The sequence below is a fragment of the Ambystoma mexicanum genome, chromosome 5q (assembly GCF_040938575.1).
Source record: "Ambystoma mexicanum isolate Mex_15411 chromosome 5q, UKY_AmexF1_1, whole genome shotgun sequence".
Classification (NCBI taxonomy): Eukaryota; Metazoa; Chordata; class Amphibia; order Caudata; family Ambystomatidae; genus Ambystoma; species Ambystoma mexicanum.
The window spans coordinates 1,309,447,296-1,309,464,701 of NC_090933.1; the positions used below are offsets into that span (position 1 = coordinate 1,309,447,296).

Sequence of the window (17,406 nt, forward strand, 5' to 3'; positions counted from 1 at the left end):
AATAACCAGCTACTTTTCAATGATATACTGATAAGGGCTGTAGAGCATTTTGGCTTCGAGACACAAGAGGTCCAACAGGGCAAAAATTTTGCACAGAGTATGTTAGCCGATAAAAAGCCGGCAGCCCAGTTTATCCCCCTGCTCAATCGGTCCAAAGAAGGATCCAACCTTCTCTAGAACAACCTAACGATACCAGGGCGGTAAACCCTAGGATCGAGAAGCTCTTCAGACCTGCACCTTCTGACCCCCTATATATAAAGGGCCATCTTCGACCTGACTCTCTGGTCGTTACCACCACCTGCAAGAGAGCTGGTACCCCCTTGTCCTCCTCCGAAGCCCGACCGGACAAGAAGAGCAAAAAATGATATGCCATGGGCAGGAAGATAGCGTCCACTGCAGCATACCAGGCGCGTATAGAAAACAATTCCACCTTACTATCCAGCTATGCCTGCACACAGTGGGATGAGGTTAAGGTACTAGCAGAGTCAGCGCCAGAGCCACTGAAGGCTAAACTCTCCCTTCTGGCTGCTGAAGGCAGAGCTACAGCATGTGTCCTCTTAAAAAATAACTTTGACGTAGCTGACAACACTGGCCACGTTATTGCAGAAGCCACCATTTTAAAACGCCATGCCTGGCTCAGACAGTCGGGTTTTAAACTTGAAACTCAAGCTACCCTACTAAATATGCCAGTTGAGCAAAACATATTATTTGGGAAAGCAGTTGAAGACGCACTCAAGTCCGCCAAAGATGAATATGAGACCCTCAAATCCCTTGGCCAACTGACTAATAGACAACCACAAAGAGGTGGTAATAATTTTCGTCGCTTTCGAGGACAAAGCACGCAGAGAGGAACAGGATCAACGGTAACAGGGGGTTATTGTATAGAGCTTCAAGAAGACTGTCAAACCTCCCCCCGCGCCAAAAGAAACCATCGCAGGAGGAACAACTTATCCTGCTGGAAGAGGTGAAAGCTCTACTCCTCAAGGACGCCATCGACGTCGTGCCACACAAAGAGGTAAACAAGGGTATTTATTCAACGTACTTCCTTGTTCCAAAAAAAGATCTGACCATGTGCCCGGTACTAGACCTGCGCCCTGCAAACAAATTTGTAAAACCACAAAAAATTCACATGACAATGCTACAAGAAGTAATCCCTCTGTTAAAAAAGGGGGTTTACATGGCAACATTGGACATGAAAGATTCCTATTTTCATATCTCAATGTTCCCAGCGCACAGAAGATTCCTGCGATTCAAAGTAGCAGACCAACACTATCGGTTCAAGGTGCTGCCCTTTGGAATAGCCTCGGCTCCAAGGGTGTTCACCAAAGTACTGGCGGTGGTTTGTTTGTTTGTTTTTGTTTATTTATTTAATAATGCGCACCAAACCCTTAGGTAGGGGTGGCAGCGCACCTACGCAGGGAGTCAATCCCAGTGTATCCCTACCTGGACGACTGCCTGATCATGGGTGAAAACTACCATCTTTGCAATGTAAACACGCAAAGGACAATAGACCTTCTCTTCCAATTGGGCTTCTCAATAAACGAGAAAAAGTCAAGTCTGATACCAAACACATCAAAACAGTTCCTAGGAGCTGTATTAGATACAAAGACAGGCGTAGCCTACCCATCCATGGAAAGAGTGCAAAATATGCTTTGACAAATACCCCAGTATCAAGCCGGTCTCCGGATAAGCGTACACAGCATTTACCTAGTCCACCACGCGCGCCTGCGCATGTGACCAATGCAGGAATGGTTGGCTAAACAATGTCTCAGGCAAGTGGTCAGTGGGACGATCTAGTCAGAACTTACGCTGGTGTTCAAAGGAAAATCTACTCAAGGGGAAACCTTTCCACGAACCGGAAGCACAAGCGGTCGTCACAATGGACGCGTCCCTTTCTGGGTGGGGGCGCCCACTACCTTCACCACACAGCACACGGCCTGTGGTCACAAGTGACTGCACAGAAACACATAAATGTTCTGGAGTTATTGGCAGTCCTCAAGGCCCTACAAGCCTTCGAGGAACACCTGACGAACCTGTCGGTACAAGTCCTAACAGACAGCAGCACCACCGCAATGTTCTATCTCAACAAACAGGTAGGTACACACTCTCCAAAACTGTCCAAACTGGCACAGTAAATATGGAAGTGGGCACTCAGACGAGGGATGTCCCATCCTCCCTACATGTTCCAGGAATACTGAATACACTAGCCGACTCTCTCAGCAGAGACCATCTACCAGAAGAGCATGAGTGGAAACTACACACAGACGTTGTATACCACATTTTCTCTCTTTGGGGATACCCCTCTCTAGACTTGATCGCTACAAAAGAAAACAAGCAATGCCCAGACCACTCCAAGGGGAACGCCCTATGGATGAACTGGTCAGGGATATTTGCTTACGCTTTTCCCTGACTCCATTAATCAGCAGGATAGTGAACAAAATACACAGGGAACAGATGACACTCATCATGGTTGCTCTTATGTAGGCGAGACAACCATGGTTTCCACATCGGTGCAAGCTGCAATGTGTGATCCTATCAAGCTCCCATACCAGTTCAACCTGTTGACTCAACACGGGGGGACGACGATACACCCACAACCCCACTCTTTGACCTTGGCAGCATGGCTCCTGAAGTCATAGAGTTCGGACACCTCAATCTTCCACAACGGTGTATGGACATCCTAAAAGAAGCAAGGAAACCAAACACCAGACACTGCTATTTCCACAAGTGGAAGAGATTCGTCATTTGGTGCCAATCTAAACAGATCAACCCCATAGAGTGTATGCCTTCACACATTCTTACTTACATGCTCAACCTGTTGGATTCAGGGTTGGCCTTCAATTCTCTTAAAGTCCACCTAGCAGCTTCTGCTCTGCTGTTCTGTTATTAATAATTGGGACGAGTAACGCTAAAATCAGTATATGTCCTGAAGAAAGCGGGAAGTAATAAGATACCGCTGAAACCGGTAGACAACAGATCCAGGAGTGATGACGTAGATCCCGCGTTTGATACAAACGGAAGTGGTAGACACGGCACAGACATAGTAGCAGTAGCATCTTTTTAAGATAAGCAGCCCCAACAAGATTGGTAGCTGTTTTTTGGTTTTTAGAAATTCCTTGATTAGTAAAATCAAGGCTTTGAGTATTATAAGCCACACAGATCCAAGGAGATGACAATAAAGTAAAAATATTGACCTTGATGATGTGTGCAACATTTAGCAGACAGGAAAGTAGTGAACAAGGATAGGGATAGCCTTCACTTGCTTTTGTGTACCCTTGACAGGTGTAATATTAGTAACCACCGAGGGTGAGCCCCTGACCTGTAGAGAGGGCCAATTAGCGAATATAGGGGCATTTAGTTAGACATAGGGACTCATACCATAGGATTAAGTAATTTGAATACATTGTTTCTGTCTAAATGGTGTTAAAAAGCAGTCAGGCGAAGACAGGAGAAGGAAGTCTCTGACTCGGAGTCATTTGTATATATCTCCCCTTCCTTGCCCCCTGGGAAGGGTGCCCCTCCCGGGCAGAAGTGACGGCACGGAGGGATTCGTTACAGGTGCCAGAGAGTCTGGGTGTGGGGCATGAGTGAAACCAATAATTGTCCCTGATTGGATCACTAGTGTTGAATGGTGCAGATCCTTACCATTGGTGGGCTTGGACTTGGTTTTAGCCTGGATTTTGGATAGGAAGAGGACTCCTGCAGCCATTTCTTCAGAACCGCTTTGGAACCAAGAATCCCTCGTAGACGAACAGCCGGCAGAAGATCTGAATAAGACTCCTGAAGCAGCCTGGCATTCCTTCCTGCTTCTGACACGGTGAAGCCCTGTTGGACTCCCTGATCTCCGAAGGCTCTGAGCAGTGATTCCGCCCTGGACTACCGGGGCCAACTAGCCTCGACAAGCTCTCGAGGATCCAGCCTTCGGAAGTGTCCCGGCCCACCCAGTGGACTGATCAGCTCTCTCGTGGGCTGCCTTGCCAGAAGCGTCACTGTTCTGTGTTTGCACCCAGAACTTTGGTGGTCGCCAGCTCCTGGTATAAGTCGCATTCCCTGTGAATTTCAGCCTCCCAGTCTCAAGGCGTCTGTCCTGAAAAAAGCTTCTTCAACCACACCTGCTGTCGTCTGTGTGCGGTGGCTGTCACTGAAACTTGCCTTCCCGCATCTTGTGAAGTGTCCTGAAGAGGCCTGCATCAAGTGAACCTTGCATTTCTTCATCACGAGGGGTTGCATCCTGCATTTGGACCTGTGGAAAAATCCTTGCACCCGCAGCTCCTGGGCACCTCTCAACAGAACCAACAGCAGTAAATCCGACCTCCTGTCAACACTTTATGTTGTGGCAAAATCGGGAGTGGCAGGGAGGCATAAGTAAAAGCAAAGCATTTGTCTCCCCCTGTCTTCCATAGGATAACATTGAGAGCCAGTCTTTTTGTATCGTGCCATTCCATTCCACTGCCTTTTGGTTGTGGAACCTGGGTGGTACCATGTGAAACATAAGAATACATTTTACTTACCTAGTAACTTTATTACATCTCGTCCTTTGAGCTATCACCAACACAAGTAATTTACCTGCTACAGATGCATTCTGGGGAGAAGCATTGTGGCTCCTGTGACTTTTTGGCACAAGGACCCATTCTTCTTGGGGATTGGACTGCTGAAGCTAGGGGAATTCACTTGTGGCTTGGTTTCATCTTTACTGCATCACTTTACTTACCTCCTGTGTCGATTTAAGATCCTATATGTTTATCATTGAGTATTGTGTGATAATATCACCTGCTTGTTTAATTTTTTTAGTGTGTGCTTAAGGCCTAGGATAAATATTTGTATTTGTATACATTCCTGTCTAAATTGAATTATTCTGTGCCATACTGTGTGGACTCATTGTGGATCCCGGACCCCACTTTCACTCTCCTGAGAATAGCCTTGACTGCTCTCCACGTTTACTTTGTTTGGGTTATGGCTAACCTCTCCGAGTTCCCTGTTCACTATAACTAGGGTGGCCCCCTAAAATGTGTCCACCAGGCCAGATTCTCGAATACCATTGTAACAGTAAGACCAATCGTTTATTAAGACGCTGTTGATATAGCATTACTTGATGAAAAGGACAATATAGACCTGAATCCGTTCCACAAATATGTTTTGTTAAACTTCCAAGATATGCCAAGAACGTCCACTGAATTAAACATTCATTTGGGGCAGCTGGCAAAGGCTGGCAGGACAAATGTGCAAGTTATTTACTTTGCCACTTCTTGCAATGTTGCATTGAAAAAACGTCCAGGTTGGAACACAGCCATGCATGGTTTCCTATGTTTAATGTAGGCGTTTGTAACCATTGCGCCAATTGTCCTGCTTGCAGATTCTGTGCTGTGAATCAAGGAGTTTGCTATGCTTCCAGTTTGGCATAGAAATCATGCCAAATCTACTTATCCATGATAAACTTATTGTAGGAAGAGATGTCTGTCGTGTAACAGGGGTAGTTTCTATAGTGAATGATTCAGCAGGTGTGTGCCCTACAATGCTATGGACTGTGATTCATCCTTTTCATGACCTTCTTGAAAACAAGGAATCAAAGCTGCACAAAGGGTTCTCTTTCCATCAGGCGGGCCCTAAAGGAATTCCATATTGTCCCAGGAGGATAGCTCAGCGGCAACGTGCTCGCCTTGGAAACAAGACGACACGAAGCAACACAGGTTCGATCACCGAGTCTGCTCTTAGAAACCTCTGGGTATTAAGTGCGTTATAAATACGCAACTAAGACATATTCCTGTAAAAACGTCTCGATGCCCCTGGGCTGTGTGAGCGCTTTAAAAACGCAAAATAAATAAGTAAATGAAATAATCTGCAGTACAGTATATACATTTCCTTTTCACAAGGTTTAGTGGTACATGTACTCCTCGGTTATCTTCCATGGGGCGTAGAACTGCATAACCTATGATTGTGTCAAGCCGCAGCCATGCATAAGCTGCACCAATAACTTGCTGAGAGTTAGGCCAAAAGCAGCCAGAAGCGGAGGTTCACATGTGTGTCTTACCTTTACTGAGGTTTTAGGAACCATATAATAATGCTTGTCTTTCTGTTAAACGTACGTTCATACATAAGAGTTTGTAGCAAAGCACTTGTCTTGGGCAGATGTGTATTTCCGGCCTGTAAGCTATCAAACATTATCTCCTAGCTGTACACCGCTGGAGAAAGCATCGCTCTGTTTGTAGTAACTTTGTCCCGTTTGATGGAACCTGTGAATTTCCCCCTCTCCTCTGCCCAGGTGGGGTTCCACAGTAACTTAGCAGCCTGATCTAGAGCCCCTTAATATTTGAGTTTATGTTGGAACTTGCTTCTTCATGTGGAAGGTCAGCACCGTTAACTGATTTCAGAGAAATACGATGGGAATGGTTCTTCGAGGCAGAATTGCTGAATAATACTTATCCAGGTATTTGCTCTGTCCCATCTTGCTCTTTAACACCTTGTGAGTTACCCATTTTCTTGGAATGTCACTGGAATGTCACTCATCTGCTAATGTGACAACCTTATATTCCAGAAGGGCCTCTAACAAACAGTCTTTGATTTCTGTCCGACTTGCACGTTTTGGCACATTCGGCTGTCTTTCAGAAAGCTTTTTCTGCACTTTGCAAGGCATTGCATACTGTCTCATATACATGAACATCTTTTGGATGCCTGCACCCACTCCGCTCCAGTTGCCATTGGTTATTTTCACGCCCCATACCTCTTCTCGCCAGCATCTTCTTGTTCTGGCAGTTGTTCTTTGCATCTGGCCGGTAGTATATCAAGATTGCATTTGTGTGTGTGCACTTATTGTAACAGGAGAGATGCCATCTTGCATTATACTGATTTATTTCTTCTGCAGTTTTCTCAAGAGTTTTATGCGTTAGGTTTACAATCACTGCACGCGTGTCAAAGTCTTACAGCATCGAGTCGTTTTTAGTCTAACTAAAGCATCCTTTTGTTCGTATTGGCACAAAATACGCAAATGAGCATATACCACTGGAGCGCTTGGGTTTAGATGATGGTGGTTGATCTATCTGCATTTCACCTCCCATAACTTTGGTGAAATGAAATCGATAATAAAATTCAACAACTGGACGTATAACACTGGTGCTGTTATTATACCTATCACCATTTGTAGACCCCATTGACTTCAGAGTAAATGTTATAAGGACCACTTCTTTAGACCTGAAAAATTGAAATTAGAATCTGTCCGTAAAGTATGGCGATATTGTAGATTTGATGTACTTCATTGGCAGACCTCTTGATGATGTCAGTACTACATAACACGTAGCATAGAGTAACACCATGGAAATGTTCAATCTATAGCTAGTTTCTAATGACACAATAGTAGCCCCACCTTTTCTTCACTAAAATCCTGCAGAGCAAGCTTTTTATATATATGCTCCTGTACTAAGAGTATGCTGTAGGATTTTTTTTATTGCCCTCTTTCCCATTGAAATCAATGTTTCATGTTAACAAAATTGATTGCTTTCAGAAACAAAGGCTAATTGATTAAGAAACTAAGAAATGTTTTGACAAGGACGTGTCTTTGTGTTTTGGTTAGACTACGTGTCTTTGTGTTTTGGTTAGACTTTTGGTTAGACTACGTGTCTTTGTGTTTTGGTTAGACTACGTGTCTTTGTGTTTTGGTTGGACTACGTGTCTTTGTGTTTTGGTTAGACTACGTGTCTTTGTGTTTTGGTTAGACTGATGCAATTAATTAGCCATTCACAAAACATCGTTTCATAAGTCCGGCAGCAGTACGACGACTAGGAACACAGAATGGCGAGGGAACGCTGTAATAATGGGGAGCAGAGAGGGGAAATCCAGCACATGGATGTGATATATAGGCAGTCTTAGTTTTAATAATTTGCACAGGGTTATTTGAGAAATCCCCTTTTTTTCAAGTTTCACTGTGGTGCAATTTAAAAATAAAAGAAGTGATGGACAATAGGGCATTCTGTCTTTCATTAAAACGCAATTAGAGTGCCTTTACAAGTTTCACTAGTTGTATAGATGAATTAGGCTAGGTGGTATAGGGTCTCTATCCGGAACACAGACCGGAGATAGACACTAGGCAAACAAGATTAAAAAAATAAGATTTAACATTTGGTGTCTGTGGCCATTATTTACATAGATACTATTTATGGGTCTTTTTTGGGCGATGTGCTGGGTTGGCATGTGTGAAGGGATAGCATAGGGAAAGTGTGGATCTAGCATGTTTCTTCTGTTTCATTGCCACTGTGCTGCTCTGCTCTTTCAATGAACGCATGCTTGCGTGGACCGTGAAGAACCTCTGCAGGAGCCCCGCTCCCATTAGATTTAGGTGTATCCTTCTTGCAAGTAATCGTGGGGATTGTGTCTCTAGCTTGTTCAGTACCTGGCATAGAAGGAATTTTTGGACTCTCCATTCAACCCCTTCTCATGAGCTTCGAACTAAGGGATTAGTTCCTAGGTTGCCTGAAAGCAAATATTTGACTGAGCGTCCCTTTTTATTTGGTCAGATCTATACATTAAAATGCAAGGATTCAATGATAAGTCGGAAGCGATGGGAGCAGGTTTTATATAGAGCGGATTCAGTGCCATGCAGGTCATCAAACACGTGATAAATCAACCCCATTTCAATCGCATATTTTCACTTATGAATACCATACTAAAGGAACAAGCGAGGGAGTGTGAGTGCCAACTTGCCATTTTATACCTAAGACACAGACAATCTATACTGCCAGAGGCGAGAATGCATGGAAAATATCTGTTTATCTTTTCCTGGACATTGTTTCTGATTCCTGGTATGTTTACAATCTCCCTTTCTACCTGCAACGTTCCCCAGGGGTCTAATCTCTCACCCTGGCTCTACAACCAATATCTGGCAACTCTCGCCCATCGCATTGCTATTTTCTGCTCCAACTTTCAGTGCTATGCCGATGACACTCAACTCATTTTCAGGCTCCCCTGAGCCACCTCCCCTCCTTCTCTCATCTCTGACTGCCTATCTGCCATTCAGGATTGGTGTGCTGCCAACAATCTCTGCCTGAATGCCAGCAAAACAGAGATTCTCCTCATCGGCACACCTTCACCCTCCTTTCCTGTCATTCTCTAGCCGGCCTCCCTTGGCCCTCCTCCTACTCCCACCTGCGAGACTAAGAACCTGTGTCATCTTTGACTCCACGCTCTCCTTCTTTGCCCACATCTCTGATGTCTCAAAAAAGTCAAACTTCCTACTGCACCTCCTCAGAGGTATTCTGCCCTTCCTCTCCTTCCCCCAGAAGCTCACTGTCTCTCGCGCCCTGGTTTTTCACTCTAGGCTGGATTATTGTAACAACCTCTATCTAAATCTAACTGCTTCTACCTTCCACCCTTCGCAACTTATCCAGAACAGGACTGCAAGACTTGTCCTTGGCCTCAAACTCTGGGATCGTATGTTTCCAGCTCTGAAATCGCTCCCAGTGACTGCAAGGATTAAATTCAAAACCCTTTGCATTGTCCAGAAAGCTTTCTGGGGCCTAGGTCCAAAATACCTTCAGCTGTTCCTCCATAAATACCTTCCCTCCCGAGCTCTTCGCTCCTTTACCTCTAACACCCTCAGGGTCAGTCGTTTTTCAAAGAAACAAGCTGGGGGTAGATCTCTGTCTACGGCTGGGGCCTCCTTCTGGAACAGCCTCCCTGCCACTCTGAAACTTGAGGAAAAACATCTCTGGTTCTGGAAGCACCTCAAGACCTTCCTCTTTGCTTCTGCATTTGCTCCTCATCTCCCCTGCTGATCTGCTCGGTCTTGGCACCGTGCACCTGGCTTACCCACTGACTTTCGGGCCCAGGTACCTACTCACCCTGCCACCCACCCGCACTGCTTCCTGTCAATCCCTTGCACTGGGGTCTGTATCTGTAACCATACAGTCCCTCCACCCCCCTTTTTTCTGCACTCACCAGCCACACCCTGTCTGTTGCCTTATACCTAGCACTTTCTGGCTGCACTACCACTGTTGATTGCCTTTTACTATTTATTTATTATTTATCTGTATTCCTTTGCTCAGCTTTTTCCACTTCTCCTCCCCTCCAATGCACTTTCCCCTTTCCGTCTCCCATGCACTTGCACGTTCTCGATGTCACGGGGCATAGTAAGATCGTTATTTTTGCACTCCCTTGTTCCCCTCCCTTGCCTCGTTGCACTCTGAACACATGTGTACGAGCGTGATACAAATAAAATATCAAATCATATCAAGTGAAATGCATGAGAGAGTGCTTCTCCTGCCTGCACAAGCTGCTCTGACCAGCATAGAAAGATGCACACAGAAATGGGATCCATCCCAGTGCTGCTAGTGGGCTGATGGATGAAGATGCGACATGTTGCCTTGTTCCACTCATGTCCTCTCCTTGCAGATTGTGTTGCACCGACGCGAGGAAGTGCTGCAGTGTGACTGTGACATGCCCAGTATCCACCAACTGCTGTCGGGCATCCCTCAAGACCTGCCATACGAGGCTCTCATCTCACGGGCAGACTGTTTGTTCTTACAGCACCCTCCATCAGTGTTGGCCAAGCAAGCAGCCCTGCAGCATAGAAAGAGGTGAGACTGGGTGCATGTTAAGATGGATATCTCTATTCGTGCAGGGCAGTGTGTTTTCAGAGTTGGAACTGGGGGTATTTGGCACTCATGCTTGTGTGAGTCAAGCATGTCATTGTACGTGTGACGAGTTTGCTTTTCTATATGCATAAGTATGGTGTGAGCCACACATTCATGTGTGCATGTGCATTTTGTGAAAGAGTTATTGTTTCTGTAACCGTTCATCATGAGCTTTTCCTTTGTGTGCGCATGTTGGCGTTGCAACAACTTTTCTTAGAGCTAAATGGCATGAGGGGCTCTTTTGTCTCTACAGACCAGACCGCAATCCTGACTCATGCTCAGAACATTTGCTATCTTTTGGTAGCCACATTTTTGCATACATGCCATGGTAACAGAACGGGCACAAGGCTTCTTTATAACGGATAACAGTTTTCAGGGAGTTTACCCCAGAATAGAACATTATGGGACCCAAGAAAAAGTAGATTGACTTCAGTATCTGTAGTTCTAAAAGGGACAACCGGTTTTCTAATAGCAAATTTTGGCCTGAAAATAATAGGCAAGTCTCAGCAGAACCTTTTTTTTGCAGCAGCAGCCATGAGAAGTCCCATTCTTGGCATGAGGCTTTCACCATTCCCACCAACTTTAGAAAACCTTAGTCGTAGTCATAAAGAGTGCATGAGTGGGGATCTGCTTTCAGAAGGACCTGCTCACTGGAGTCTAAGAGGCAAGAAAAACAGAAAGGGCAAATGTGCGTGTATGTATGTCGGTGGTTTATAATGTGCAACCTAGCTGAGCACCAACAGAGAACTCTACACAGGGGACTCAAATAGGGGGTTACATTTAAGTTACAGGGGCAGCAAAGGAGCTGGGATGGGTAGGGGGATCAGGCACGAGAGGGACTGTCGATGAGAGAATAGGGGTGAATGAAGCGATTGATGAGATGTTCTTTGAAGGTTACAGTCTTAAGGTCCTTTCAAAAGTGTAGGATGGCTCGGTCCAGTCTTATCTACATTGTGTGAGGGGTGCAAAATGTGGGGTGGACAACTTCGTGAAGATTTTTCAAAAGATGCCATTTTTTTAACTCAAAGGTTTGGATGAACGCCTCTGTCCCTATCATGACGAGACTTCTCTGCCTAAAATAAAGTAAAGGAAACACTGTAACAAAAGGTCTCTGTCTCTCACACCTATACATACAACAACTCAATAAAGTAATATATGGCAAATCGATTTTTTTTTTATTTTAAACTTTATTTTTAATTCTTTTGCCAAAACAAATAACCAGGTTAAACAAAGAACCATAAACCAACCACAAAAGAAGTTACAGCATGGAAAATCGACTCACCCTGACCCGCCACCCCGCCTCTTTTCTATCCTACCCCAATGCATCACAACTTGAGTTATCTATGCCCCCTGATGCTTCCAGTTAGTAGATGTGGGGCCTCAGGGCTGGCCCTGTTCTCATAGTCACTGGTCTAGGCCCGGTCCTCCCCCTCTAGTCAACCTGGGTCAGCAGGTAATTTACGTATGTGCCCCAAATATCTGGAGGGCCGGCATGGAGCGGCAGAGTTTTAATGAAGTTTGTTTAAACATCATGGCAGTAAGTCACGTCTTGTAGCCATTGTCTCTGTGATGGTGGCAGGCCTCTGCCCCAGGACATTGCGACTCGGCGTCGTGCTAACACCAGCAGTAGGTTCGTAAGTTTCCTTATTGCGGAAGGTAGATTATGTGTACACCCCAGCATGGTTACCATGGGGCCCTTCGGGATCTGTTCACCTATGATCGCTGAGGTCGTGGTCAGGATCTCATCCCAGTAATGGCTGAAAGGAGGGCACTCCCAGGCCAGATGAAAGAAGGTTACCGGGACTGTGTTACATCTCTCACAAGCTGGGGATATAGATTCGTGGTGCCGATGGAGTTTGCTCGGGGTAAGGTAAGTCTGATGGAGAAAGTGGAAATGGACCAGCTTGAATCTCGAGTTAAGGGCAACTTTTTGCGTTTGTTTTTGTATGTAGAGCCAGTCTTCGTTATGGTATCTGCTAGGGTTATTTCCCACCTGGATTTAGGGGCTGGCGGGGGTTGTGTTGTTGCAAGTAATTCTTTGCAGATGCTTGAGACGAGTTTGCCCGAAGGGGGGAGGCGCTGTATCGAGCTGAGGGGATGGGTTCGCCCCAGGGTGAAAAATATGCAACTGTGGGGGGGTTCTTCCGGAACACTCTGATGTGTTAGCCTTGAGCCTGTAAGGGCCTGCCGGTATGTCACTCGGGTATGTCTTTTGGGCAAAGCTGGCTTCTGGGGCTAGTGGGGAGGTCACAAATGCTTCCAAGCAGGTCAGATGGGCACCAGAAGTTGCTGGAGATGTCTAACAAAGCCCCAGGCCCCTGAGAGCGTCCATAACAGTGGAAAAGGCACACTGTGAGGTTGGATGGGACGGCCCCCGGGAGGCCAGGGGACTCCCCCTGTCTGTATTCTGAAACGGAGTTAGCGACCGCCACCTCCGATGGAAAAAGAGGGGTGTGGGCTGCTGTAGCGGTCACCAAGGTAGATTGACGTGGCTCCAGAGGATGGGATCCCGCAGGGGTGTTTCATGGGGTCCCCGCTAAACCTGGGATCTGCTGGGCTCCTTGTGCTTCTTCCTGCTCTGGCCGCAGGTGGGAGGATGCCAAGCCAGAGGTCAGAGGCTCGCAGTCTCAGTCTGTCAGGCCTGCGGGGCCAGCCGAGCCTGCAGATCGTGCTCTTCCTTGGTGCGCTGGTGCTGCTTATCCTCGCTGGCGGACCGCCGATGCCCCCCGGGTCCGCTGTCAGCTGCTCCGAAGTCTGACGTGGCTGTGAGGCAGGGTGCATGTAGGTCCGGGCGGCGGCCCACCGGACGTTGCGGGACGGGCTCCAAACCGCCTCCGGGGTCTGGCGGCCCCAGCACACAGTCCGTTCCCGGTCGGGATGCCAACGCTCCTCCCCTCCGGTGCAGAAAGACCCCTGAAGCGCGGCCGGAATTGGGTACACGACCGGACTGCTGAGGGGCTCCGCCTTCCTTCCCGACCGCTGCCTTGGTGCAACTGAGGTGCTGGGCCGCGTGGCGCTACGCTCACCGTGACGAGGGTGCTGGTAGCTTATATTCTGGCTGCCGCCGGCTGTTCTCGGGGTTTCTCTGGGATGGCTGACTGTACATTCTGTTGGTTTCACGAGTGTAGAGGATCTCAATGGCACTGCTATTTCAGGATATGTCTGGGCACTGAACGGAGCTCTCTAGTGAGCCGCCATCTTGGATGGCTCTCTAGCGCCCTCTTTGGCAGATCGAATATAACAAATATAAGTTAAATTCACAATCTGGTAACTGTCTCTCCTTTTGATCTGGGTGAATTCCCCTTCTCCAGATTCAAGCAGGATTCTATTTAACATTTCCAAAAAGATAGGGAAATTCTGTTTTACAATAAAGTTACAAATCGTGTCTTTTGGTTCCACTTGACAACAAAAGATTCCAATATAGTTTTGTTTGTTCCAACTTGAATTCTAGCAACAGTTCAAAAGTAATCAACAAGGTTTTCCTCTTTTCCTTGTGAGAAAAGAGCTCAAGGCTACTTCTTCTCATATCAACAAGGTTTTCCCCTTGATCTCCTTTTCTCCTAAACCAAGAATACTTCCATAGTTCATTAGGATCAACAAAAATGTCTTGGTCAGGATAATTCGGCAGAAGTTCATAAAAACACGTGTTTGACAATCGCAGATAATTCTGCAGCAGTTTACACCACACTTGCTTCAATAATATTAATTTGTCAGGATGATTCTGTAGCAATTCAGCAAAACATCTTTTTGGGTCTGTCACTACTTCTTCAAAACATTTAACCACACCACAGTACTTCAATAACTTTCACCTGGTCCACTCACCTGCCAGGCCTACTACTACAAAGTTCTCTGCTCTGGTGTACTGTCCTGCTAGGACAGAAACTGCACGTGCTTCTGTGTTAAAGGTTAGCGTCTTCAACAAGTTGATAATGTTTCTTGCTTCACAACTTCAAGTTTAAGTATTTCATCTGGCATAACAAGAAACACACTGGTGTTTTTGATTACACTCTGGTGATTGCCACATGCAATACAGGTTTTCTAGCATGGGGTGTGGCATGGATTCACATGCTCATGAATATTCCCCGTTGTCAGGCTGGGAATCCTCGGAAAAAGAAAAACAGTTTCACTTCACTTTAAAACTGTATTTCTCCTCCAAACTTATCACTGTCTTCTGGTTCATACTGCCCCCATCCAATGACAGTCCTCTTTCTAAGCTCCACCCCGGGTGCCATCTTCAGATATTTACAGCATGCTTCAGTGTTGGGAGTCCTGAAGTTGGTCTGCATGCTAATTTTGTGTTTTTTCATAAACTTTTTGCAAATTACCGATTTTTGCTTTATCTTCTTCAAGGAAGGATAGAGACCGGCAGCCGGGCTCCGTTACCAGCGAAGATCTTCATCCACCATCGGATCATCGAAGTTTCGTGAAGGCCCAGACTTTGGGCCTACTACGCGCCCTTTCAGCATGGCGGAGGAGAAGAGGGAAGGCTGCAGCCTCTTCAAATTCTGCACGATGTGTGGCTTAAACATCTTCGTGGAAGATTGACACCATAAATGCTTGTACTGCCTGCATCCGAACCACAGAGGGATGCAAGGTGTGCCGTGGTTTCTCGAAGAAAACCAAAAAAGGCTGATGCAGCAGACTGTTGGCGTGGGTCAAGGCGAGCAAGGCCCCAAGGGTCAAGGGTCAAGTCTCATCCAGGACCGGCCGTTCCGAGAACGTTCTCCCTCTGGGAGGAGGTTGAGATCCTTTTTGGACGCCCCGCTTGCGGGGGTCCAAGAGAAGGCGAAGCTCTGCGACCTTAGCTCTGCTGGATGCGACATAAGGCGTTGGTCATCACCATCATCCTCCACAGTGAGCCTACCAACGAAGGGAGCCTCTTCAAAGAGAAAATCGATGACCCTGTCAAAACTCTGTGTGTCCCTGGATATTCCGACAAGGGAAAAGTCCAGGGAGGACTCATCGGAGCCAGCTAAGGCTTCCACCAAGACCAAGTCAATAGAGTCGATGACAGCACCATTGACGAAGGCAGCCACAAGCCACAAGATCAACCGTCTAAGTCAACAATGTCCACCATGGCTCTGAAAGAGAGCTGTTCCAGGAAAGAAGTGGCAGCTGCTGAAGGCGAGATACAGCAGTGGACGCAGCAGCGAAGGAACCAGGGCCATGGAAAGACCATGCGCTCCGACCCAACAGCCTCCTGAGAGGAAGAGGGAAAGTGCCCACCTGGGGAGCCTCCCACTTATGTGGATTGACAGAATATTGAGGATAGACCAGAGCAGATCTACTCAAGTACTGATGAGGACAATGATCCACACAATGGGTGCTGCTCAGACCACAGAGGGGTAGGGCCTGAGAGAGGGCCCCAGTCCCCTGTACAGTAGAGGAGACTCATTAGCCTGGATCCTACGCTGTTGGCTCTGTTTACCCCTAGACCTAGGGACGTGTCTCTGGACATTCTATCAACCTTGCACATACTGGTCACAGAAATCGAGCAAACGATGCCACCAATCGGGCCTGGCACCTCCAGAACTTCTGAGGATAAACTCTCCCCTGCAGAAAAGAAAGTCCAAGGCGGGTACGGGTCCTCAGCGTCATCCGACACCCCTGCCGCCACCACCTCATCGTGACAAGATTCCTGCCGAAGTTCCAGATCCACACACGGACACAGGCACGGACACAGCTACCACGGCTACTGCACCGACGAGGACGACTATTTCATTGCAGCGGACGGGGAGACTCTGCACGCGAATGAGCCCCATAGGACCTTCCCTCTGGACGAAGTTGAATCTTTTAATTCGGTCATCTCGAGGGCCTCAGAACTGTTTCAGTTGGTTCCCGAGTAGACGAAGAAGGCCGGCTTCCTGTACCAAAGGCGCGAGTGGAGGAGGAAGACCATCATGTCTATTCCCTTCTTGGACGACATATGGGAGGATGGCCTAGCCCTAAGGAAGAATCCAAGTATGGCCCGACCAAGCGGGACGGATTGGAAAAGAAGTACAGGTTACCCGTTTTGGCTCCCAGGTGCTGAAGGTCTCAGACCTTGCCGGATTCAGTGGTCTTGGCCGCAGCTAGGAAGTGCTCTGCGAACCCGTCATCGGCAGCCATGGTACCTCTGGATCAGGAGGGGGAAAAGCTGAATGCTATGGGCAGGAAGATAATTTACACGGCAACGTCTACCATCAATGCAGCAAACGCTCTAACCATTTTGTGCCGTTTTGACCGCGAACTCTGGTGCAAGCTGGGCCCTATCCTGGACTTCCTGCCCGAAGACAAGAACGTTGAGGCACTGGCACTCTTTCAGGAAGGGGAAGTGGCCTCGGATCACGCCATCACGGTAGACATCGCAGACATGGGTTTTTGCCAGATGGGGATAAGTGTTTCTCTGTACCGTCAAGTTGGTTGAAGGCTACAAATTTCCGTCAGGACGTTCAGACCAAGATGCTGAATATGCCCTTCAATGGGGAGAACCTCTTCAGAAAGGCGATTGATGAGTCTTTACAGGCAATAAAGACTGACACAGAGAAAGCACGTTCCCTCAGAACTTTGCAACAGCGTCGATCCTCGTCCTTTCGCTCCTCCAGAGGGAAGCCAGGAAGATCTTGAAAGGGTTAGAGTACCCCCGACAAGCAGCCTTCATGCTCTTCCTCTCAGGAAGTGTACAGGGGGCACTCTCAAGGCAGCGAAGGTCAGCGCGGGGCTGCCCGTAAGGCAGAACGCCTCCCTCCCAAGCAGGCCTGAACCAGTTGCGACTCAGCGCCCCCACTTAAGAACTCCAGTGGGAGTC

At 47.3% G+C, this 17,406-nt stretch overlaps 1 protein-coding gene across 3 annotated transcripts in view; it reads left to right on the plus strand.

Moving 5' to 3' along the window:
- Nucleotides 1-17,406, plus strand: part of LOC138498065 (TBC1 domain family member 20-like) — a 242,415-nt gene that overhangs the window by 204,886 nt on the left and 20,123 nt on the right. For all 3 annotated transcript variants that reach the window (XM_069621910.1, XM_069621912.1, XM_069621911.1), the window contains one exon: nucleotides 10,378-10,562. In XM_069621910.1, the coding sequence (XP_069478011.1) occupies nucleotides 10,378-10,562 (185 nt within the window). The remainder of the gene's footprint in view (nucleotides 1-10,377; nucleotides 10,563-17,406) is intronic.